This window comes from Schistocerca nitens, chromosome 2, assembly GCF_023898315.1.
Source record: "Schistocerca nitens isolate TAMUIC-IGC-003100 chromosome 2, iqSchNite1.1, whole genome shotgun sequence".
NCBI classification, from domain to species: domain Eukaryota; kingdom Metazoa; phylum Arthropoda; class Insecta; order Orthoptera; family Acrididae; genus Schistocerca; species Schistocerca nitens.
The window spans coordinates 737,612,111-737,637,536 of NC_064615.1; the positions used below are offsets into that span (position 1 = coordinate 737,612,111).

Sequence of the window (25,426 nt, forward strand, 5' to 3'; positions counted from 1 at the left end):
GACATCTATAATGAGGGGTGGCCACCCAATGCCACAGCGTCTGCATGTGGTTTCATCTTGGTTTCACAACATGTTGAATACACTTAGCACAGCACTCCTTGAAAACCCAACAAGATGTGCATTTACTGAAATGTTTATGCTGAGCCACCGGGCCTTACAGATGGAGTTGGGATGGTGCTGAGAAGTGTTGCTAACCACCAACATCTTGGCATACAATACACAGCAGCAGTGTTACAGGGTTAGCATCAGACTGTGTTAGATGTTGTGTATATGCACATAGAAGTGAGAGAGGGGCAGATGGAGCAAATGGCCAAGCAGGCGGGCGGACAGCAGGCAGAGAGGGGGTGGAAGGAGGAAGCAAGCAGGAGGAAGGGGCCGGTGCGGGGGAAGGGGCGGCAACCAGACTGGCTGAGAGGCAAGGAGGTAAAGGGGGCGGCACCCAGACTGGCAGGGAGGGAGGGGAGGGAGAGGTGGGCTGGGCAACCAGACTGGCCAGGACGGAGAGACAGGGTCGGGGTGGGGAGAACGGCAAACAGGAGGGGAGGGGGGGGGGCAGGAGACAGACAGAGAGGACAGTAGGAAGTTGTGCAGTAATAGATGATTAAAAATTACGTAGTACATGGAGTACAAGTGGGTACAAATTCTTAGATATCTGAAGATGTCTATGTTGTAAGATGCACATTTATAAAGTACTCTTACTGTTCACTTTTGCTGAATGAATACTTTATTTACTTTAGTTCCATCACCACAGAATATAATTCTGACAGACAATGTGGAGTGAAAGTATGCAAAATGAGTCAAAACTCTGTTCTTAAGACCAACACAATGAGTTACTCTTTTATGATAAATTTCCCAAAGATATCTTCGTGGCCCACACAATCAAAGGCCTTAGCAAGTTCACAGCAGATATCAAAACAATGATTTTTGTTGTTTAGTTTCACCAGGAATTCATTTATGAGAGGACTGAAGTATACCTTTGTAGCCAGTCCTGTGCAACAACCAAATTGGAAAAAAAGGGAATAAAAGCAGATTACATTTTAACATCCCTTTCACAACAAGCTCATTAGAGACAGAACGCAAACTTGGATTGGGGAAGGCTGGAGGATGGAAATCAACCATGCCTTTCAAGAGACACTATCCTGGTATTTGCCTCAAGAAACCTAAGGAAACCATGGAAAATGTTAATCTGAATGTCCAGATCTAAAACTGAACCCTCATCATCACAAATACTACTCTAGTGTCTTATCACTACATCTCTTCACATTTTACAGCCAAACAGAGTCAGTTCATGAGATATGCAATGAAAACACTAAAGGAACTGAAACATGTGTGCATGTTGAAGTATTTCAAGAGGGTATCTCTTGAGTGATTGGGTGATTACTATGATAGCTTTAAGGCTGTCACATCCAGTCAGTATATAATTTTAATCCTGCCCTATGAACACCACCACACCCAAAAAAATTATTATTGTTTGATAATATAATTATTTTTATAATCTCCTTGGGTTTTTACTTCTGAAACTAATAAAACAGTGGTAAAAAAAGTATTGTCCAGTGTACATGAAATTCACCTGCGTTTGACTATTTATAGGAACACATGTTCCTTGCTTTAGTGTTACTGAAATTGATGGACAATGATTTCCATGTGTAACTAGCTGACAACACAACTCCATTTGCCTCACTGTTTTCATTTGCTTGTTTAACTGTGCATGTATATTCCAAAATCTTCATCCATAACTAATTTACCAAGAAACTTATAAATATGTTACTACTACAGCTGTATTTAGATCAACACCCATACTCTGCAAACCACTGAAGTGCACTGTGAAGTTTTCATCAGTTACCACCCACCAGGACTAGCAACTATGAACAGTGTTTTGTCAATTTATATTCCCAATGTACATACTGTACTTGTTCTTAAAATGAAAGTAGTGTCAGAATGCTGAATGAAACATTTACTTGGGTAAATATGCATTATAAGCACATGAACAGGTAAACTTCAACAAAAAATTTTCATTAAAGGTATTTGGATCACGTAGCCATATCTAAAAGATATATCATGGAAATTATGAATGTTAAAATAGAAATGGGGAATTCAACTCAGATCATTATCTCTTATTATCTCTCTAAGATTAAAATAAAATTTCTCTCATCTAAAACAAAACAGGTGACCAAGAAAGTGACCAGATACAACACCACTACAGCTAATATTACAAAAGAAAACACAGAAAAATTTAGAGAAGAAATTGAGACAAGTAAAGAAGGTGATCGGTGTGAACTCCAGATGCAAATAACTCAAGCAGCAGAGAAAACTTTAGGATTGGCCAAGAATAAAAAGAAGACATGGTGGAATGAGGAGTGTGAAGAAGCACTTAATACAAAGAGCTCAAAAATGGGGAAAATGGAGATGTTCAAAAAAAGAGGAAGACCATGAACAATTCAGACAACAAAGAAAAGAAACATCAAAAATAATACAGAAAATCAAAAGAAACTTTGAAAATTCTCAGCTTATTGAAATAGAAGAAAAATTCACCGAAAATAATACTAGAAATTTTTACCAAACTTTTAAACACATACTTAAAGGATATCAGCCACCAAGTATTTGTTTCAAAGATGAAAAATGGCAAAATGGGATTAAATAACAAAGAAAATTGTGAAATTTTAGCAAAATTTTTTGAAAAGTTGTTAAACTGTCCAGTTTCAACAGATAAATTAGAATTTCCAGTGACATGTCAAAATCTAGAGGAAGATTTCCCATCAACAGAGTCAGAAATTCATAAAGCCATAAAAACAATAAAGCAAGTGGTGAAGACTCCATTAAAGCAGAATGATTGAAGTGGTCACAGCCAAAAATGATAAAGGACCTACAACTGCTTCTTGAAAACATTTTGAAAACTGAAAAGATTTCACCTGAATGGAAAACAGCATTAATCCACCCACTACATAAAAAATGGAGACAAACAAAATGTCAATAATTACAGAGGAGTGTCACTTTTGCCATTGGCATACAAAATATTATCAAAAATTCTCCTGAATAGAGTGGTAGATACTTTAGACAAACAACTGGGAGAATATCAGGGTAGTTTTCAAAAGGGAAGATCCTGTGCAGAACAAATTTTTCACTTAAAGTCAATAATTCACCATAGAATGTTAACCAGCAAACCAATAATAGTGTCATTTATTGATTTCAAGAAAGCATTTGATTGTATAGACAGAGAAACGATAGATAAGGCCATTAGAGAATTTGGTGTTAAATCAAAATAAGCAAATATAATTCGTGAAACACTAACAGGTACAATATCTAAAGTCAAATTTATGGGAGATGTATCTTAGCCATTTGAAATAAAAACTGGTGTTAGGCAAAGTGAAGGTTTATCACCTTTCACGTTTAACTGTGTTCTAGAAAAAAATTGTAAGGATCTGGAATTCAGAGCTAAATAAATCACAAAATTGAACATATAACTCTGGGAAGGAAAACAAATGGAATCAAGGTAAACTGCTTGGCTTTTGCAGATGATTTTGCAGTACTTTCAGAAAACCTGACAGAAGCAGTTATTTATGTAAACCTTCTGGAAAAAATAGCAAACAGAACTGGTCTCAAAATTTCAGCTGAAAAAACCAAAATTCATGACAGATATAAAAAATGCGCCAAAATTCATAGAAACACAAACAGGTAAAATAGAGCTAGTGCATAAATTTAAATATCTTGGAGAGACTATACAACAGAATGAACCAGAAAAATCTGCAATACATGTAAGAATTAACAAAATGGAAAGAGTGCATGGTTTGACCAAAAATATTTACAAGAAATGTTTATCTAGAAAAACAAAACTAAAACACTACACCACAATGGTACGACCAGAATGTTTATATGGATCTGAATGCCTAACGATGAACTATAAGATGGACAGACTAGAGGTACTGGAAAGAAGGATTATTAGAAAAATAATGGGTGCAATAAAAACTGCAGATGGTTGGAAAACAAGAAGTAATGAGGAGATCTACAAAAATATAGAGAAATATCTGAAGTAATGGCCAAACGAAGATTAACCTTTTTTGGACACCTCTACTGAATGGATTGAAATAGACTACCAAAACAAATCTCCTATATTTCTGGAAGAAGAAATCGACAATAGCATGAATTACAGAAGTAACGAAAGATCTAGAAAGAAACATCAAAAGAATCAGAAATAGCAGAAAGAAACCGTTTTACAAAGCAAGAAGAGGAACTGAAGTTGTTAACATGATCCTAGTTGGTCAATACAACTGTAAAAAAATTAATATAGTAATATAAGTACTGCTAGGACCTAGCAACAAGTACGAACATTACTCTTTTGAATTTACGCCACTACCTACTGTTCATATGACTGAGAACAGAAAGCGCATATTTACTACCATTCAATTACAATCACATATCTAGAGGAGACTGCTGTTAAATCCTGTCAATTATTGCTAATTAAAAATGAGTAACTACTTATGGCTACCTCACCATGCCAGCTCGTTTCCGCGCCAGCAGAAGTCTGACTGGCAAAGGCCGTGGTCCAAAATGAGCTGTTGGAACAGGTACTGCAACACCACTCACATTCAAAGGTTCGGGTGGAAGCAGCATCACTTGGTTAACTGCCATACTGGGCCCCACAACTCCTTGCATCCGTGCCATAATTTCTGAAGGATTATATAACACAAAAAATCCAGTAACAATATTCATTCAACAATTTTACAATGACAATCACAACAATCTATAGTGAACCTTCAGAAGCAGTTTACAAATGAGCATACATGCACTCAACTTCTGCATTATTTTCCCACCACAAAATTTCACTAATGAACTCTAAGCGTGAAACAAAAAAATTTCAGAGCTGATGTAAGCACACAGAGTAATTACTTAATATGTCCACTAGATTCCAAATATCTATCAGTTTCCTTCATATTACACAATTTCATTCAAGTAAGACCAACACCGAAAAAAAATTAGGTTCTTATATCTGGATCGTACACTTGACAGTTCAAAAGAGACCAGAAGCCAAAGTTAAAACTGGCTGCCAAGTAACACACTAGTCAATCACGTTACACAAAACATTTAATTGTGATTGAAAGAGTAACACTTTCAATATTCATCATTAAGATGCACCAAATAGAAACATACAAGGAAACACGTACTGACTTATACCTAGTATAACAGAGGTTGCAACAGCACTTTTAAATGGGAGGTGGTAGAGTCAAAGCCCAATCCACACTAACAAGTACCGCTACTCAGGTGAAATTAATGTAATGTGTACATAGATCAGTGGGTTTATTGAAAGGTTGAAACATGGTCAAGCACTTTGCTTGTGGTTCAAATCCCATTTTGGACAGCTTTAATACATCCTGTATGTGGATAATACAGAGTTTAAGTAGTGAAGAGATTGAAGTTATTATTAATATTTTTAGCTCTCAAAACAGGACTGCAAGTGGTTTCTTTAGTTTTAATATACAGGGCTATTACAAATGATTGAAGCGATTTCATAAATTCACTGTAGCTCCATTCATTGACATATGGTCACGACACACTACAGATACGTAGAAAAACTCAAAGTTTTGTTCGGCTGAAGCCGCACTTCAGGTTTCCGCCGCCAGAGCGCTCAAGAGCGCAGTGAGACAAAATGGCGACAGGAGCCGAGAAAGCGTATGTCGTGCTTGAAATGCACTCACATCAGTCAGTCATAACAGTGCAACGACACTTCAGGACGAAGTTCAACAAAGATCCACCAACTGCTAACTCCATTCGGCGATGGTATGCGCAGTTTAAAGCTTCTGGATGCCTCTGTAAGGGGAAATCAACGGGTCGGCCTGCAGTGAGCGAAGAAACGGTTGAACGGGTGCGGGCAAGTTTCACGCGTAGCCCGTGGAAGTTGACGAATAAAGCAAGCAGGAAGCTAAACGTACCACAGCCGACGGTTTGGAAAATCTTACGGAAAAGGCTAAAGCAGAAGCCTTACCGTTTACAATTGCTGCAAGCCCTGACACCCGATGACAAAGTCAAACGCTTTGAATTTTCGGCGCGGTTGCATCAGCTCATGGAAGAGGATGCGTTCAGTGCGAAACTTGTTTTCAGTGATGAAGCAACATTTTTTTCTTAATGGTGAAGTGAACAGACACAATGTGCCAATCTGGGCGGTAGAGAATCCTCACGCATTTGTGCAGCAAATTCGCAATTCACCAAGAGTTAACGTGTTTTGTGCAATCTCACGGTTTAAAGTTTACGGTCCCTTTTTCTTCTGCGAAAAAAACGTTACAGGACACGTGTATCTGGACATGCTGGAAAATTGGCTCATGCCACAACTGGGGACCGACAGCGCCGACTTCATCTTTCAACAGGATGGTGCTCCACCGCACTTCCATCATGATGTTCGGCATTTCTTAAACAGGAGATTGGAAAACCGATGGATTGGTCATGGTGGAGATCATGATCAGCAATTCATGTCATGGCCTCCACGCTCCCCCGACTTAACCCCATGTGATTTCTTTCTGTGGGGTTATGTGAAATATTCAGTGTTTAAACCTCCTCTACCAAGAAACGTGCCAGAACTGCGAGCTCGCGTCAACGATGCTTTCGAACTCATTGATGGGGACATGCTGCGCCGAGTGTGGGAGGAACTTGATTATCGGCTTGATGTCTGCCGAATCACTAAAGGGGAACATATCGAACATTTGTGAATGCCTAAAAAAACTTTTTGAGTTTTTGTATGTGTGTGCAAAGCATTGTGAAAATATCTCAAATAATAAAGTTATTGTAGAGCTGTGAAATCGCTTCAATCATTTGTAATAACCCTGTACAATTCAAAGAGTTTCAATGACTACCTGCAACCACGAGGAAGTAGCCTGAGACTGGCAAGAAGTTTACCATTTTCTGCAACCTTCACACAGTGAAAGTGATGTTCCTAATATCATCTTGGGTCAGTCTGATATCGAGGCAGTTTTCTCAGAAAATGCATTTTGTGATTTCCCATTAAAGTCACAAATGAGATGATAAATTTGACAGAATTCTGGATCTAATAATCTACACAAGCTGCCAACATTGTAGAAGGCAGCAGTTTAGGAACAGAGGAATCCATTAACCATTTTATTAGGATATTCCATCTGCCATTAGCCTAGTGGTGAACAGAATGCAGCATGAATGTCCACTGCTCCAGGTAATTTCCTCACAATAGGTATGTTCAGAATGCACAACCAAAGAAAGTGAAATAGTAATTTTAATGCATTTTCAAATTCCAGACATCAATTCATCTAATAATATTTTCACAGTAGTGCTCTTGGCTGGTTGTGCACCTCTGAACATTCTGCAACTCTACATTTAATATTCTCTAAGATCTCCATTGCCATCTAGGTGAACAGCTCTGCTATGGAAACTTGTTCTTTCCAGCATTACTTAGTAATTGTGTGGTAAATGTTTGGTAACTGTCATCAGTCAACTCGATATTCATTTGAAGCCTATGTTACAAGTGTTCTTATCTCTCTTATTATGAGCTATAAACTATGCCATCATAAGTTTATGCTTGTACTCATCCTGATTTAAAAGTAGACTGCGTAATCTGTCTTTCACATAAAAGAAATATGGTCACTTGTATAGGAGGGAAAGGATAGACTTCTGATTAACCATCACATCTGAGGAAGTTAGATTACAGTACAATGTGAAACAGTGTTTATTATCTTGTTTGAAATGTTAAGATTTAGAAAGCTGATGCTGTTATATAATATATAGAGCAGAGTACAGACCTCAGTTTGATTTATAATTTATGTTCTAGTATTTTACTTCCACTTTTTTCTTCCTTTTTGTAAAGAGCATCCGAGAACAACTTACTAGGAAGTTTAAACTAGTCATTATGCTATTTTTGTGACCTGGGGTTGACATATAAAATAAAAGAATTAAGAACAAGCACCTATATTTTCATACAGCTTCTCTCTTTTCCATTAGTCCAGCCACAAATGGCTAGAATGACATGCAGTTACAAATTGAGGTGAAAATCTCTGAATTCCTATTGCTTCTGTTGATACATCATCCAACTTCGGTTAGACTAATTCAATCCACAGTCATTTTTGTCAATCCACAGTCAGTCAAAGCCAGTTTCAGACCTGCAACCATCTCCATGTAATGTTTTGTTATTAATCTTTTATCTATAGAGATCTCAACCAAACGTTTCCCTAGTCATATACTAATACAGTAGATCTTCCAATAATGACAACTCATTCTGTTTGCAGGAAAGTTTCTGTACCTGCTTAGAACAGATTAGGTTACAATGCACATTATTTTTGTGCATTATTTCATGTAGTATTTCTTCATAGATTCTTAAATGTAGACTGAAAAACTGAGATGTTGCATTTCATCCACATTAGTGCTGCACAAAATCTAAAAACTGATTGACTAGTTCCCCTTATTTTTGCACAGTTACATGAACCAGGACAATATAAATACTCTTTTTAAGCACAAAGACACACAGAGTAACAGAGTACACACAAGTCACATCATCTTTGTTTTTGGATATATTTTTCCTATGTGGAATGTTTCCCTATATATATATATATATATATATATATATATATATATATATATATATATACGAGATAAAGAAACTTTACCTATTAGTTATCAAATTCTGGTCTGGTGATAATCAATGACTGGCCATTTCCTGTTATGCTCCCAAATATGAGCCCTAATTTCTCTTATCTTCATAGGCTACATGCAAGATGTATGTTGGCAGCAGTAGAATCATTCTGCAGTCAGCCTGAAATCTCAGATCCCAAAATTTTCTCTGTTCCTCAAAAAAAAAAAAAAAAAATCACTACCTTCCCTTCAGGAATTCCCATTTGAGTTCCCAAAGTTCCTCTGTAACACTTGGGTGCTGTTTGAACCTACTGGTAACAAATATAGCAGCCCACCTTCCGTTTCATATCACTTTACAATGTTACATCCAGATACATATGAATATGGTATCTGCTCTTTCTGACATGTCCGAATGAACAGATATCATCAGTGACCATGCAGCTCATTAGAATGAAATTACAATGAAATGAATACCCCTAGTGTCTGCCATTTAAGCAGGAGATCCCCAGTTCGAGTCCCGGTCGGGGCACACATTTTCAACTGTCCCCGTTGACTTACATCAACGCCTGTATGCAGCTAGGGGTATTCATTTCACTGTAATTACTTCCAGATATTTAAATGATGCGACTGTCAAGCAGGTCACCACTAATGCTGTATCTGAACATTCTGTGAGAAAAGAGCAAGCTGAGATTCGCATTGTGCTGGGCTAGAGATTTGCAATAAATGCTAGCTATGCAAGGGGTCAATGCCTATTATGAGGTGGAATCCAAAATTTTCGTGACTGGCACTGCCCTCTGGAAAGTAGGAGTAGTACATCTTTGCACCGCTAGGTTGCGAGAGCTGCATATCTGATGCGTCAGTGTGCGGAGTGGCATTCAGCTGGGAGGACGTGTTCCATGTGTTTGGTGTGTGGCAATTTTACGATTGATACGCAAACAGAACAGCGTGTGTGTATCAAATTCTGTGCAAATATTGGGAAAGTGCTACAGAGACCCTTGCAACGATTCAACACGTGTTTGGGGGACAGAGCATGAGCCGTACGTGGGTGTGAGTGGCATGCTTGGGTTCAGGGCCTGCCATACAGACATCGAAGGTGATGCTCACACTGGAAGGCCCATTAGCCGCACAATGCCAGACATTGCTGCCAAACTTCAACAAATGGTTCATATGGATCGACGTCGAACCATTCAAGACTTTGCAGATGAAGTGGGTATTGGTTATGGGACATGTCAACGAATGATGACTGATGAATTGGGCATGCATTGTGTCGCCACAAAATTTGTGCCAAGGATCTTGACTGCCGATCAGAAGGCACAGCATGTTAAAGTGTGCACGGACCTTCGTCAGACCACATCTGATGATCCAACCTTACTGTTATGGGTTATCACCAGTGACAAGAGCTGGATTTACGGTTATGGCCCAGAGACAAAGCAAAAATCATCCCAGTTTAAGAGCCCAGGCTCTCCAAGATCCAGAAAAGGGAGACAGGTAAAGAGCAAAGTGAAGAGCATGATCATCATTTTCTTTGATACCAAGGGAATTGTGCACAAAGAATTCATCCCACCCAACCAAACAGTGAATTGTACACACTACTGTGAGATTTTGTGATGGCTCCATGAAAATGTGCAGCGATGACAGCCCGAACTTTGGCGTCACGAGAACTGGATGCTCCATCACGAAAACGCACTCTGTCACACGTCTTTGCTCACCAGGACTTTCTCGGCAAAGAAACAACATAGCGCACCCCACCAACCATACTTGCCAGATTTGGCACCTTGCGACTTCGCATTATTCCCCAAACTGAAACAAGATGAAAGGCCGTCAGTTCAACACTAGAGAGGATTCAAGAAGCATCGCTGGCGGTGATAAACACCTTCAAAGAGCAGGACTTCCAGAAAATGTTTGATCAGTGACAAAGCGCTGCAACCGGTGAGTATGTGGGGATGGGAACTACTTCGAGGGTGATGGTGACCATTAGCCCAAAGGTAAGGTTTTCAACAGATGGCAGCACCAGTCTCAAAAATTTTGGATAGCACCTCATAGTACTTTCTGCAAAACTGAATTGGTATTCTTTTGGTTCTTGTGATTCATTACTTTTCAACTCACTCTGTTGTTTTTCAATGCCAGTGGTGCAACCTCTATGTATTGCATATGTGAGTGTGTGACAAACAACGTTAGACCTGTATGATCCACCTGTAGGAATGATTTTTTTTTAATGTAAAATTTAAAACTTCAGCATTCCTTTCACTGTCTTCTACTGCCACATCAAACTGATCAGCATGTAACTGAATAGAAGCCTTCAACCCATTAGCAGTTTTACTTAGGTTTTCAGGATTATCACCTAGATTTTTCATTAACATGTGACAATGGAAGTTCCAGTATGCTTCGAACATCAATATTTTTACAGAAGTGTAAATTTCTGCTGACTTACGTGATGATATTCCTCTGTGCAACCAGAAAGTAAGTTATATTTGGGAACAGAAACAAAACTAGTGCAGACACAGAAAAACTACAAATATTAAACTATCTTTTCACTAACATGTGTCATGGCATAGCATATTTTTTGTGTCTCTTTCTCATACATAGGATGTACCAGTTCCATTAAGATTGCTTATGTGAAATTCTAACTGCAATGCTATTTCATGGTAAGTCATAGTGTTATGATCCTTCAAATTACAACGACAACCACATAGAAAATCAAAGCACTAGCATCACTGCAGCAGGTGTTGTGGCTGCAAATGAGAAACTAAGTGTCTGACACTCATTGGAAAATGGTAATGGAGCATTGAGACAACAAGCTGTTTGTTCCCCAAATAGAAGCAGGAAGGACAACATTACTACACAGTTAAAAACACCCAAGAAAACTGTACTGCAGTACTGCATGTAATTCCAGAAAAGGACTACAGTGACTGTATCAAAACACTTTTAAAATGATTTCAGCTGTGTACTGACTCAACAGGAGACTATTTCAAATAAATATAGTGATTTTGTGAACATAATCGCCAACTTATTTTTCACAGCCGCAGTCTTGATGGAACTGGGACACACGGTGTACAAAATTGCCATCTGTTGCGTCAACCATGTTATAACATTCTTCCTTGAATTTTTGGACAGCAAGGCACAGTGTCAGATGTGAAACACTACGGAAGTTAGCAGGGATGAGGTCAAAGCTGTACAGACAATGGTCAAACAAGTTATAGCCAAAGTACTGTAAGAGTTGTCATGACCTGTTCGCAGTGTGAGGCTAGGTATTGTTATGAATGAGAACAATACTGTTTGTGAGTTTTCAGAGGCACTCCATTCTGTACTGCACGATACTTAGGAAACTGCGGCTGATAAACATTTACGTTGACTGTTTCACCTAGCAGCAAAAATGCAATGGCCAAATGCCGTATTCACCCTAAAAGACTGTACAAGGCTTTGAGGTGTCAATAATTATTTCAGTTTAGACTTCAGTTGGTGATGCAGTGAGCCTCCAATCAACTGATTGTCATTTCCATTGAAGGGTTTCATAAGCGACTGAAGTCTCACCTTTGCTCATTTTTGACACCCAACTAGCACACACTTTTTAAAAATTTAGTTCTTCAGGAAAAATTTCACGAGTAAGTCATCTCTAAATTTGCAGGAAATTCTTAGAAAGCTCAGATACTGTGAACTTATGGTTTTCCTTTATGAGTTCAACTGCATGAACCAATTCTCCACCAACACACTTAGTTTAATCAGACAACAATAAAATTAACATTATATGAGCTAAATCACAGTTTAATTAAACAATAATTAATAACCTTTCATGGTATCACTCTGTTGTCAGGCATAAGTGTTATCCCACAGTAACGACCCACTCAAAACATTAAAGAGCGCTGCCAGTGTCTAAACAGCTGGTATGTTAACCACAAAATCTGACAAAACAAATTACCTTTAAGGCAGTCTAGAGAACACCAGAAATGGATAATAAATGGGGAAGGAAGTCATCCATGTCCAATTTCAAAGATGTCATTGTGACATTTGTCTTAAGAGGTGTAGGAAACCATAGAAAACCTAAATCTGGATGGCCATACGATTAAATAAATAAATAAACCGATTTTGATGAAGTTTTTGATTCAAGTTCAAACTAAATTTGTCCTTACAGCCACTGAGAAACAATGTACTAATTCAACACATGAAACATTTTAAGTGTCAAATGTGACATTCATCAGGGGAACAAAATAGAACACTATCTCTGTTTATATACAACCAATTTGCATCTAAAAAATTGAGAAGGTATTGTGATACCACAGAATTATGCCATTCACCACATCACTGCACAAAATAATGAAACAAGTTAGAAAATATATACTATCTTAGTAAAGTTCTACGTGCAGTACCAGGAAACTGATTCTAAGTGTCAATAAGGAAGTTTTTACAGGTTGGTTCTTGCAAAGAAGGAAACAGCAACCAGCCACTGTTAATACAGTTATTTATTCACACAAACAGAGCCATTACCAGTTTTGAACTGACATGTTCATCTTCAGATGGCTGTTCACATTTATATCACATTTGTTGTTGTTTACATTAGTAAAGGGAAAAGAGTCAACAACTAATCTAAAGAATAACAAATTTATTATAAATGTGAAGCTGTCTGAAGATGAACCTGTCAGTTTGAAACTGGTAACAGTGCTATCCCGCTGCCCCCATTAACTATGGACCTTGCCATAGGCGGGGAAGCTTGTGTGCCTCAGTGGAGGGATATCTGCTGAAAAGTCAGATGAACATGTGGTTCCTGAAGAGGAGCAGCAGCCTTTCCAGCAGTTGCAGGGGCAACAGTCTGCAAGATTGGCTGATCTGGCCTTGTAAGATCAACCAAAACACCTTGCTGTGCGGGTACTGTGAACAGCAGAAAGCAAGAGGAAACTACAGCCCTAATTTTTCTCGAGGGCATGCAGCTCTACTGTATGATTAAATGATGGCGGCATCCCCTTGGGTAAAATACTCCGGAGGTCACATAGTCCCCCATTTGGATCTCCGGGCAGGGACTACTCAGGAAGACTAAGTAATCATGAGAAACAAAACTGGCATCCTACGGTTTGGAGGATAGAATATTGGATCCCTTAAACACGCAGGTAGGTTAGAAAATTTGGAAAGGGAAATGTATAGGCTGAAGTCAGATACAGTGGGATTTAGTGAAGTTCAGTGGCAGGAAGAACAGGAATTCTGATCAGGGTTATAAACACAAAATAAAATAGGGGTAACGCAAAAGTAGGTTTAATAACAAATAAAAAAAATGCAACATTAATAAGCTACTATAAACAGCATAGTGAACGCATTATTGTAGCCAAGACAGATACAAAGCCAACATCCACCACAATAGTATGAGTTTATATGCTAACTAGCTACACAGATGAGAAAGACAATGAAGAAATATATGATGAGGTAAAAGAAATTATTCAGATAGTTAAGCGAGTTGAAAATTTATTAGTCATGGGGGTCTGAAATTCAATATTAGAAAAGGGAAGAGACGGAAAAGTAGCAGTTGAATATGGACTGGGGGAAAGGAATGAAAGAGGAAGCCGCCTGGTAGAATTTTGCATGGAGCATAATTTAACCACAGCTAACACTTGGTTTAAGAATAATGAAAGAAGGCTGTATACATGGAAGAGACCTAGAGACACTACAAGGAAATTGGAAATTTGTGTTACGGATTATGGTACCAAACTGCTGAGGTCATCAGTCCCTAGGCTTACGCACTACTTAATCTAACTTAAACTAACTTACACTAATGGCAACACACACACACACACACACACACACACACACACACACACACACACACACACACGCCCGAGGAAGGACTCTAATCTTCGACGGAGGGATCCGCGCAAACCGTGATTTGACGCCTCAGACCGCATGGCTACTCCGTGCAGCACACTAGAAGGTTTCAGTTTGATTATATAATGGTAGGACAGAGATTTAGGAACCAGGTTTTAAACTGTAAACCGTGATTTGACGCCTCAGACCGCATGGCTACTCCGTGCAGCACACTAGAAGGTTTCAGTTTGATTATATAATGGTAGGACAGAGATTTAGGAACCAGGTTTTAAACTGTAAAATGTTTCCAGGGGCATAGGCGGACTCTGATCACAATTTAATGGTTATGAACTGTGGATTAACACTGAAGAAACTGCAAAAAGGTAGGAATTTAAGGATAAACTGAGAGAACCAGAGGTTGTAGAGAGTTTCAGAGGGAGCATTAGGGAATGACTGACAAGAACAGAGTAAAGGAATACAGTAGAAGAAGAATGGGTAGCTTTGAAAGATGAAATAGTGAAGGCAGCAGCGGATCAAGTAAGTAAAAATATGACGACTAGTAGAAATCCTTGGGTAACACAAGAGATACTGAATTTAACTGCTGAAAGGAGAAAATAGAAAAATGCAGTAAATAAAGCGTGTGAAAGGGAGCACAAATGTCTAAAAAACAAGATTGACAAAAAGTGAAAAAAATAACTAAGCCGGACCAGCTAGAGGACAAATGTAGGGATGCAGAAGCACAGATCACTAGGAGTAAGATAGATGCCGCGTACAGGAAAATTAAGAGATCTTTGGAGAAAAGAGAACCACGTCTATGAATATCAAGAGCTTGGAGAGAAAACCAGTCCTAAGCAAAGAAGGGAAAGCAGAAAGGTGGAAGGCATATACATAGGGTCCATATAAGGGTGATGTACTTGAGGGCAATATTATGTAAATGTAAGAGGATGTAGATGAAGGTGAGATGGGAGATATGATGCTGTATGAAGAATTTGACAGAACACTGAAAAACATATGTTGAAACAAGGCCCAGAAGTAGACAAAATTTCGTTAACACTACTGATAGTCTTGTGAGAGCCAGCCATGACGAAACTCTTCCATCTGGTGAGCAAGATGTACGAGACAGGCGAAACACCCTCAGACTACAAGAAGAATATAATAATTTCAATTTCAATGAAAGCAGTTGCTGACCGGTGTGAACACTATCAAACTACCAGCTTCACAAGTCATGGCTGCAAAATACTAACATGAATTATCAACAGAAAAATACAAAAACTGGTAGAAGTTGACCTCAGGGAACATCAGTTTGGATCCCAGAGAAATGTAAGAACATCTGAGGCAATACTGGCCCTATAATTTCCCAAAGAAGATAGACCTATAGCATTTGTAGCTTTTGACAATGTTGACTGGAATACTCTCTTTCAAATTCTAAAGGTGGGAGAGGAAAAACACAGGGAGTGTAAAGCTGTTGACGATTTGTACAGAAACCAGATGGCAGTTATAAAAGTCAAGGAGGACGAAAGGGAAATAGTGGTTTAAAAGGGAGTGAAGCAGGACTGTAGCCTATCCCCAATGTTATTCAATCTGTATATTGAGCAAGCAATAAAGGAAACAAAAGAAAAATTTGGAGTAGGAATTAAAGTCCAGGGAGAAGAAATAAAAACTTTGAGGTTTGCTGATGACACTGTAATACTGTCAGAGACAGCAAAGGACGTGGAAGAGCAGTTGAATGGAATAGACAGTGTCTTAAAAGGAGGATATAAGATGAACATCAACACAAGCAAAATTAGGATAATGGAATGTAGCCACATTCAACCAGGTGATGCTGAGGGAATTAGATGAGGAAATGAGACAACACAGTAGACAAGTTTTGCTATTTGGGCAGCAAAATAACTGACGACCATCAAAGTAGAGGGGATATAAAATGTACACTGACAATGGAAAGAAAAGCTTTTCTGAGGGAAAGACATTTGTTTACATCAAGTAAGATTTAAGTGTCAGAAAGCCTTTTCTGAACGTTTTGGTATGGAATGTAGCCATATATGGAAGTGAAACATGGATGACAAACAGTTTAGACATGAGAAGAATAGAAGCTTTTGAAATGTGGTGCTACAGATGAATGCTGAAGATTAGATGGGTGGATCATATAACTAATGAGTGGGTACTGAATAGAATTGGAGAGAAGAGAAATTTGTGGCACACCCTGACTCTAAGAAGGGATTGGTTGGTAGGACTCATTCTGAGGTATCAAGGGATCACAAATTTAGTGCTGGAGGAATGTGTGAGTGGGGATGGGGGGCTAGGGGTGGTGGGGAGGGGGTAAAACTCGTAGAGGGAGATCAAGAGATGAATACCGTAAGCAGATTCAGATGGATGTAGGTTGCAGAAGTTACTCTGAGATGAAGAGGCTTGCACAGAATAGAGTAGCATGGAGTGCAGCATTAATCCAGTCTTTGTACTGGAGATGACGACAACAATAACAACCACACTGCTTTTTGTGTAGATAAATAGCACTATTAGGAATAGCTGGTGGCCATTTTCTTCTTTGCAAAAATCATCTTGTATTTTGTATACAGCTACACACTCCAAACTGTTTGTTTTCAACTAAATAGCAGAATGAAACTTTTTGTTGAAAGTACCAGTAATACTGAGGCACTATGTTTTATTTGTGATAATAAAAGTACAGATATACAACAACAGGTTTTTAACAAGTAGAACAGTAGGCAACAAAAACCACTTCTAGCATCTTTTAAAATTTGGAACTTCACAGGGAAGCCAAGCTGGGCACAGAGACTGCGGCCATCTACTAACATATGTTTGGAAGACTTTCTCTAAGGATTTGGCACCTGGTTCAAGTCTAGGGAAATGCAACAGAGCACTGAAAACACACTTTGTGAAAATATGACACTTAGAACATACTCCACTTCCACTCTTCATATGTTAGTGCATTGACAAATATATACATTATTGTTACTGCAAAAGATAAGTCCACCAAGGAGTTTCAGTACCATTAAAAATATTTTCAGAAGCTCTAGAGAAAGTTTTCAGTTCTATAAATTGGGAAAATGGCGGATTTTGAGTTATTTGTCTTTGGTTTGTCGATGGCATGGTCCTGTTTGCAGATAGACAACAACAGCAAATGGAAGACCTTAACAGAGCAAGTTTGAATGCAACCTGAAAATAAATTGGCTGAAGTAATGTAGAATCATTTTGGAGATTTAGGATCAGATGGGGCAAATATAAACAAAAACCATATCAAAATTTTAATTGGAGAATTAAATGCCCAGTTAGGATGGGAAAAAGGGTTATAGTGAAATTGTCAGTACAAAGAAAAGAATGAACAAAAACAGCATAAGACTAATGGTATTCCATAGAAACCATTACATGATCTCAAAAGTCAACATACATTATGAGAAGACCAAATAAACTCAAAACTTAGAAAAACAAAGATTGGAAGAAAGGAAAATGGCAACTGCATCATTTTTGCATGGATAAAAAATACCACTGGGCAATTTACAATGTGGAAGTCCTGAGAGGAACAGACACCAGTTCATATCATTACCTGATTAAAGTAAAATTAAAGTCATTCCTTTGACAAAGAAAACATGCCACCCCAAAAAGAAGGGAAGGGAACCCACGATATTCAGAAACTGATTTAACAAGGACTTTGAAGAACAGACTAGAAATACAAACTAACAGATCTGCTAGAGGAAATAATTACTCAACTGAAACAAACTGTTTAACAAGTAGCCCCAAAAAACCCAAGGAAAAAATATCAATTGCGGAATGGTGGACATGAAATATAAGCCACCAAGTGTAGTTAAGGTATAAGAGTCAAACAGAAGAACCACACTTGGAACTTGCAAATCAAATAAAGATTACCAAGAAAATAATAAGGAGATCTAAACATCAATAACAAAAAGACGTAATTTTAATAATATAAAAAATAATGAGAAAATTAACTCGTGAAATTACTACAAAATATTGAGCAAACAACTCCAAAGATATGATTCTGCAACACTAATGCTAGAAGATGAAAACAATATGATCACTCACAGCAGTAGTGCAAAATAAACAATTTTAGTACAATAATTCAACAAACTACTGAACTGTGAAGATCCCCATACCTTTTTCAAATGAACACAGAAATCCCAATACAAACACCATCTGACACTACGAACTCAACAACAATCTACGAAGTCTACAAAGCTTTGAAAGAGCTCAAGAACTTTAAAGCAAGTGGAGAAGCTCAAACATTTGCAGAATTGTGGAAACAAGAAGTAGAACCAGCAAAGATATTATTACACCAATGAATGGTACAAATATGGAACAAAGGAGAACTAGCAGAATGTTGGACTACAGCTATAATACATCCATTACACAAAAAAGGAGGAAAAACAAATAATGTAACATGGGATTGAACATAAGAAATCTCGAAAAAAATTCTGTCCAGTCACTGTAAAGATCAACTTGATCAGGAACTACGAGATTCTATCTATCACTTGAGCCTTGTCCTGCAGTTATGCAGGGTCAGCCATCGTTAATCAGATTTGGCATGTTAATGTTTAAGGGGTAGCCGAATGCCCTTCCTGTCGCCACCCCGTACCCCACCGGGACGGAATTAGTGCACCCCAACTGTCTGCGTCAAGTATAATCCATGGAATAGTGCGGAAGTGTTCAGATGTCTGCCATGTAACTGAGGCAGAACATGTGGACCAGTCCGGTATTCACCTAGCAGGATGTGGAAAAGATCAGGAACTAAGAGATTAACAAGGAGAATTTAGACATTGGAGGAGCTGTTTATCACTTCAAAATTAATAATAGCTGCCTGTCAAGGAAAATACAAACAAGATGTTAAACATTGTAGTCTTCAAAAAAGCCTATTATTATATCCACAGTTCTTCAGTGTTGGGCATATTAAGGAATTTGAGATTCCATCCCAAATTAACAAACACAATAAAATTAACCCTCAGCAACACCAAATACAAAGCAAAATTCAGAGGAGAACTAACCAAGCTGTTTAAAATTATAACAGGGCTAAGGCAGGATGATTGTCCATCACCACTACTTTTCAACTTGTATCTAGAATACCTGAGAGAACAATATACGGAAAATCATAAGAAAAGGACTAGAACCAAGAAAGCTCAAATAAATTTAAATTGCTTAGGATTCACATACAAATTATCATTACTAACTAATAACATACAAGAAGCCAGAAGAGATATATATCTCTCTCTCTCTCTCTCTCTCTCTCTCTCTCTCTCTCTCTCTCTCTCTGTGTGTGTCTGTGTGTGTGTGTGTGTGTGTGTGTGTGTGTGTGTGTGTGAGTGTGTGTGTGAGTGAGAGTGAGAGTGAGAGTGAGAGTGAGAGTGAGAGTGAGAGAGAGAGAGAGAGAGAGAGAGAGAGATTTATAAAATCACTGAGTGAGACAGGAAAACAAATGATTCACAGAACAGACTGGAATGGAGGGTATGATCAGGACTTAACAAAAATGAAACAAAGGTACGCAGAAGATTCCAAAACATAAGAAAAGACTGATATAATAACCTTTCGGTTTGTTGGTAGATGACACTAACATACAAAGTAGAAACATCGATTAAACCATACTGCATGTAAAAGCATACAGGACACCTTCAATCAGGAAATGATTTGAAATGGCTGAGGAAACCTTCTCCAAATAATTTATTACACCTTACTTACAATGTGGCTCAAATTCTGGAGCACAGTACAAGACTTTCAACAAAACAACACTTCAGCAATTTGAGTGTTCAGCACAATACTTGTAATTTAAGTATCACTGAGTGCGAGACAGTTTGTGAAGTGCAAGGCAATGTCTTTGTCGATGAATGGAACAAAGAAGGTTATACTCTGACATTATTGGCAGTGTGCTGGTCCCAAGCAGCACAGAGCACTCAATCCACAATGACTTATCACATGTCATCATCTTATGCATAACTTTGAGAGTATGGTGTTTAGGACAGGACATTCACTCTCAGTCTGATGATCAGGAACTTTATCTGGAACTACTTGTCACAAACTGTGAACATCCCCACATCCACAATCGTGGCCACAACAGTTCCTTCCATCACTAGAGCACAAAACAGCAATTCCTGGGTTTGGTATTTGCATACTTCCAAAAATTAGATACCTCAATGACACAGATACATAAAATGTAATGACTAACAGGTAAAATGAAAGTGTTTGATACACTCAAATACAGCAATGTTTCTTCCAATATTCCCTTACGACACTCCCACTTATCAGTTTTAAGTGAAGCACTTTATAAAGTGCCAAATATTAAAACCATATAGAACAGATTTGTAGTAGATGTTTTGTGTTTTACGAATATTCATAGCAATTACACTGTTTGGTAAGAATTTTGTGTCTATAGAGACTTACAGATACTAGTGCCACCAGCATGAAACTGGGATCTGGACTGAAAAAATAAAATGACTAAATGGTACTGACATGTATAAAGAGGCAGATAAATCAATACTTTTCTAACTTTGACATTGGCTTCACCACTAATTATATCTGTAAGAAACATTCTTATAATTCAATGTTTTGACAAGTGTTGGCACAATACTCGCAGAGGTTAGCTATCTTACCACATAAATGTGACACTTTTCCACTTTTATTTAGCTTCTGAATTTGCTTATGAGCAGTTATATTCCATTACATGGGCTAAAAGTTTATTTTATCTTACCTGTCTCAGCCAGCAACCAAAATGATTTACAAAAATCCACTGAGGCATGTTGTGAGATGTTAACAATCCTCCTGGCTCTCAATTCTGGGTCCACAGCAAATTTTCCACCTTCATGAGAAACATCATTATAATGATTTACATATAGAACATGCAAAAAAAAAACATTGTTAACAACAATGGATAGATTTGAGAATCTATCCATACTAATCAAGAGAAAAAAGAATCAATAATGTAAAAAGGAGAGACTTTACGGAGACCAGTTACCAAAAAACACAAGCATTGAGTCATCGACAGGCACACACAAGAAAGAAAGAAAACTTGCTAGCTTTCAGAGTAATTCTTTCTCGAGCCAGAGTATAAATATACATAGAAAAAACACATGCCTATACCCCCACAAAGTGCCAGCTGGAAGCACAATGTCATTGCTGCAGTTCAGCAGCTGGACTAGGTCTGGGTGGGGGTTGTATTGTATAGGGTGGATAGAAGGAGAGAGACAGGAGGTAGGAGGAGGGGTTGGGAGGGATGGATAGCGGCCCAGAGGGAGGGAGCCGATCTGCTGGCCAGGAATGTGGGGAAGGGGGAGTGGTGGCAGGTGCATGAGCTTGGTATGTGATGCACGAGTGTCTGAAATGGTGTTGAGTAATGCACTCTGAAGGTGATGTGATGGTGTGGATCTGGAGGGGGTGGTTGGGCAGAGGAAGGGAAACCATTGGATGGAGTGGGAATGGCATAGTGATGGACTAGAATGTTGTGTATGTTGGGTGGGCAACAAAACACCCATTTAGGAGGGGTGGGAAGGATCTTTGGTAGAATGCTCCTGATTTCAGGGCGTGATGGGAGATGAAAACCTGATAAAGAACATGGTTCACTTGACACAGTCCACAGTGGAAATAGGTGACAAGAGGTATGCTCCTTTATAGCTGATTATTCGGGTGGTGGGGAGGATCGGGGGTGTGTGGACTCAGGAAATTTGTTTGCGGACTAGGTTTAGGAGTAGTGCTTGTCAGTGAAGACCTTCCTTAAACCTTCAGTATACTGGGCAAAGTGTTTATCTTCGCTACAGATATGCCATCATTGGGTGGCCAGAATGAAGGGAAGGAGTTTGTGCAGAAGAGATGATAGTTGTTGAAATGCAGATACTGTTGGTGGTTAGTGGGTTTAATGTGGGCAGATAGTGGACAGAGCTACCAGAGAGGTGGAGATCAACATCCAGAAAGATAGCATGTTGGGTTGAGGAGGATCAAGTGGGTGAGAAGGTGTTGAGGCTGTGAAAGAATGAGGATACGGTGTCCTGCCCCTAAGTCCAGATCATCAAGGTACCATCAATGAACTTCAATCAGACAAAAAGTTAGTTTGTAGTTTGGAGTTTTGGGAGTCTAGGAAGGTTTAATCCAAATGGGCGATAACCAGGTTGGCATCGAAGGGTGCCATTCAAGTGCCCTTGGCTGTACCACAAATTTATTTGTATATCTTCAAAGTAGAAGTAGTTGTGTGTCAGGATGTAGATTAGAAGGTGTATGAGGAACAAGGCAGTGGATTGAGAGACTGAAGGACGTCAAGAGAGGTAGAGTTTGATAGCACCAAAGTCATGGGTATGAGGGACGATGGTGTATAGGGAGATGGCACCAACAGTAAAAGAGTTGGTGAAGAAAGTGGTTAGTACCTTTGATGTGGGAAGCTAGATTTTGGGCAAAAGATTGGAAGTGTTGGTCAACAAAAGCGGAAATTCTTTCGGGGTGGCGGGTGGGGGGGGGGGGGGGGGGCACAAAAGCCAGCTACAGTAGAACACCTGGGATTGATGGGTTTGTGGATTTCAGGGATCATCCAGCAGGTGAATTTGTAGGCTGTAGTAGGGATGAGGAAGGGGATGGAATCAGGAAAGATGTTCTGGGAATGGCCTTATTATTTCAGTATGGATTGGAGGTTATGTTTGACTTCTGGGATAAGGTCACTATGGCAGAGCTTGTAGGTGGAGAAGTCAGAAAACTGGCAAACAATTTCTGCCTGGTAGTCTCTGCAATTCATCACAACCACGGTGAAGCCTTTATCTGCAGAGAGAATGGTTAGGTCAAGATCTGTTTTGAGGTTGTGCACTGCTGCCCTTTCATCTGCAGAAAGGTTTGTGTTCTTAGGAGGGGACTTGGGGTAAAGAGGCCAAGCTGGAGGTAAGGAATTCCTGGTAGGTGGCCAGCGGGTGGTTAGGTGGAAGGGAGGTGGGGATGGTGGTATGAACACGAAGTGGAAAGGCTCAATGTTGGGATTATGATGGCTTTGGTTGGAGGGATTGGAGGCAAAAAAAGAGTTTCCACTGGTCGGGATCAGGAAAAGGAGGGTAGGTCTTTGAGAAGTCCAACATGGTTAAACCTGAATGTGAGGCTGGAAGTTAGGTCTTTGGATAGGAAAAAACTTCTGTGGGATTGCGGTTTGATAGTTGTTGACAAATAGTGGTGCCCTAAGGCTGAAGGGAGATGTCAACACTTTAAGGAAATGATGCCTGGAAGCTCTTCTAAGTGTGGAAAGGGTTTCAATTTTGGAGGTGTGGTGTATGTAGTAGGGATTACACAGTAACAGTATCTTGTGGAGACAGCAGAGGTGGTTCTGGCATGCCTATACCTATGCAGTATTCCTGCAGTACCAGTTTTGTGAGAGATAGGGACTGGAAAAGAACAAAGTTGATAACTCAGTGGTAGAACTGGCAGCTGGGTATAACACTCTAAATTTCTATCGTTGTTTCACAACCAATGCTATCTGGAATCTTGTCTTTACCACCACGTTTTCTGAACTACATACATGTGAGCTAACCTTGCAACAAATTCTTCACTCCCATAATCATCCTGACCTCAATCTCTTGAGACCCTATGTCCCTACATCCTCCACCCAACAATATCCCCTTCCTCCCTCCAAACACCCTCTCCATATTCATGTCCCTATGTCACCTTCAGGATGTGCACTCCCCTCCTGCTCTGACAACTGTGCATTACATGCCTAGCCCAAACTTCTGCCATCCCTTCCTCCCACATTACTGGGTGGAAAAATGGCTGCTTTCCTCTGAGCGGATAGTCATCCACCCCAACCCCCTTCCTGGCTCCTGCCTTTCTCCCCCTATATTCATCCGCCTGACAACCCCTACCCTGACCTAGTTCACCTGCCAAGTGTGTGTCAAGGAAAGCTTTACTTTGAAAGGTAGCAAGTTTTCTTCCTTTCTGTGTGTGCCCCAGTCAACAGCTCTACCCTTCTACTTTTTGGTGGGTGGTCTCCCTTGCTGCTGAAGTATTTATATTTTATGAACCATATATACAATGTGTTTCACAATTCATGGTAAACACTTCTAAAGGTTGTAGAGGGGACTTAATACATCAACTTTTACATAGGAACTCATGTCCGGAAAAGTCATCCAACGATATTACAGAGTGTCAAACTTATAGGCTCCGGCGCCTGTAAATGTATGTATATGCAGGGTGATTCTGTGATGTTACAATCTTTGAAGGGTGATGGAGAAGGATAAATGTATAAATTTGAGCGAAGGGTTCCTGTACCAGAAACACATGAGTTAAAAGTACTGGTACTGTTGTTGCTATGATTGTAGGCAACTTTCAGAGGTGACAGTATGGACCAAAACTAGGAAAAATGTCCAGTAAACATGGGCTCTAAAATGCATATAAGCACTAGTTCATCTTTGCTACTGTGAAACATCTCCTCTATTGAATGTTTTACTATTTGCCTTCCAGTATTGACAACTCATAGGTGTGTGCAACTTTCACCAATGAGCTGCTGTGGTATAAATTTTGACACAGACGTAACATGGATTCATGATGCACATTGTACAGATGGCCAGCTTCAAATGCAGTACATATTTGTAGCAAGGAATACAAAATAAAAGTAAGTCTCTTGTAGTACAATACAAAGAGTAGAAAAAAAAGACATTCAAAACATTTAGTAAATATTTGTGATTGTGTCTTACATTGCATAATGCCCTTTAATGTAAGTAAATTTACTGTGAGGCCTTATATGGTCAGGGTGGGAGAGATGGTGGTCTTATAGCAGTTTATTAAAGAATTCTTTTTTTAGAAAAGACTGCAGTTTTCCTATCACAATTAAAGTTCGATAACTAGTTTTGGTTGCAATTTGCAATCATCTTCATGACTGCAATACATGTGGGGAACGTAGCCTAAGAAAATTATGCACAATCAAGCAGAACACAAAAATACTGTACAACATCTGAGCAACAATAATGGAGTTGGTTGGTTGGTTTGGGGGGATTAAAAGGACCAGACTGCGACAGTCATCGGCCCCCAACAATAATGGGGAGTCAATTCTTCATGTAAAAGTGAACATTTGACACAGCCATTTAACAGTGTA

The 25,426-nt window shown here is 39.1% G+C and overlaps 1 protein-coding gene across 2 annotated transcripts in view; it reads right to left on the reverse strand.

The window, feature by feature from the left end:
- Positions 1-25,426, reverse strand: part of LOC126236952 (hormone-sensitive lipase) — a 114,268-nt gene that overhangs the window by 53,904 nt on the left and 34,938 nt on the right. For both annotated transcript variants that reach the window (XM_049946649.1, XM_049946647.1), the window contains exons 4-5: positions 21,068-21,175; positions 4,489-4,664 (exon numbers count right to left, since the gene is read on the reverse strand). In XM_049946649.1, coding sequence (XP_049802606.1) covers positions 4,489-4,664; positions 21,068-21,175 — 284 coding nt within the window. The remainder of the gene's footprint in view (positions 1-4,488; positions 4,665-21,067; positions 21,176-25,426) is intronic.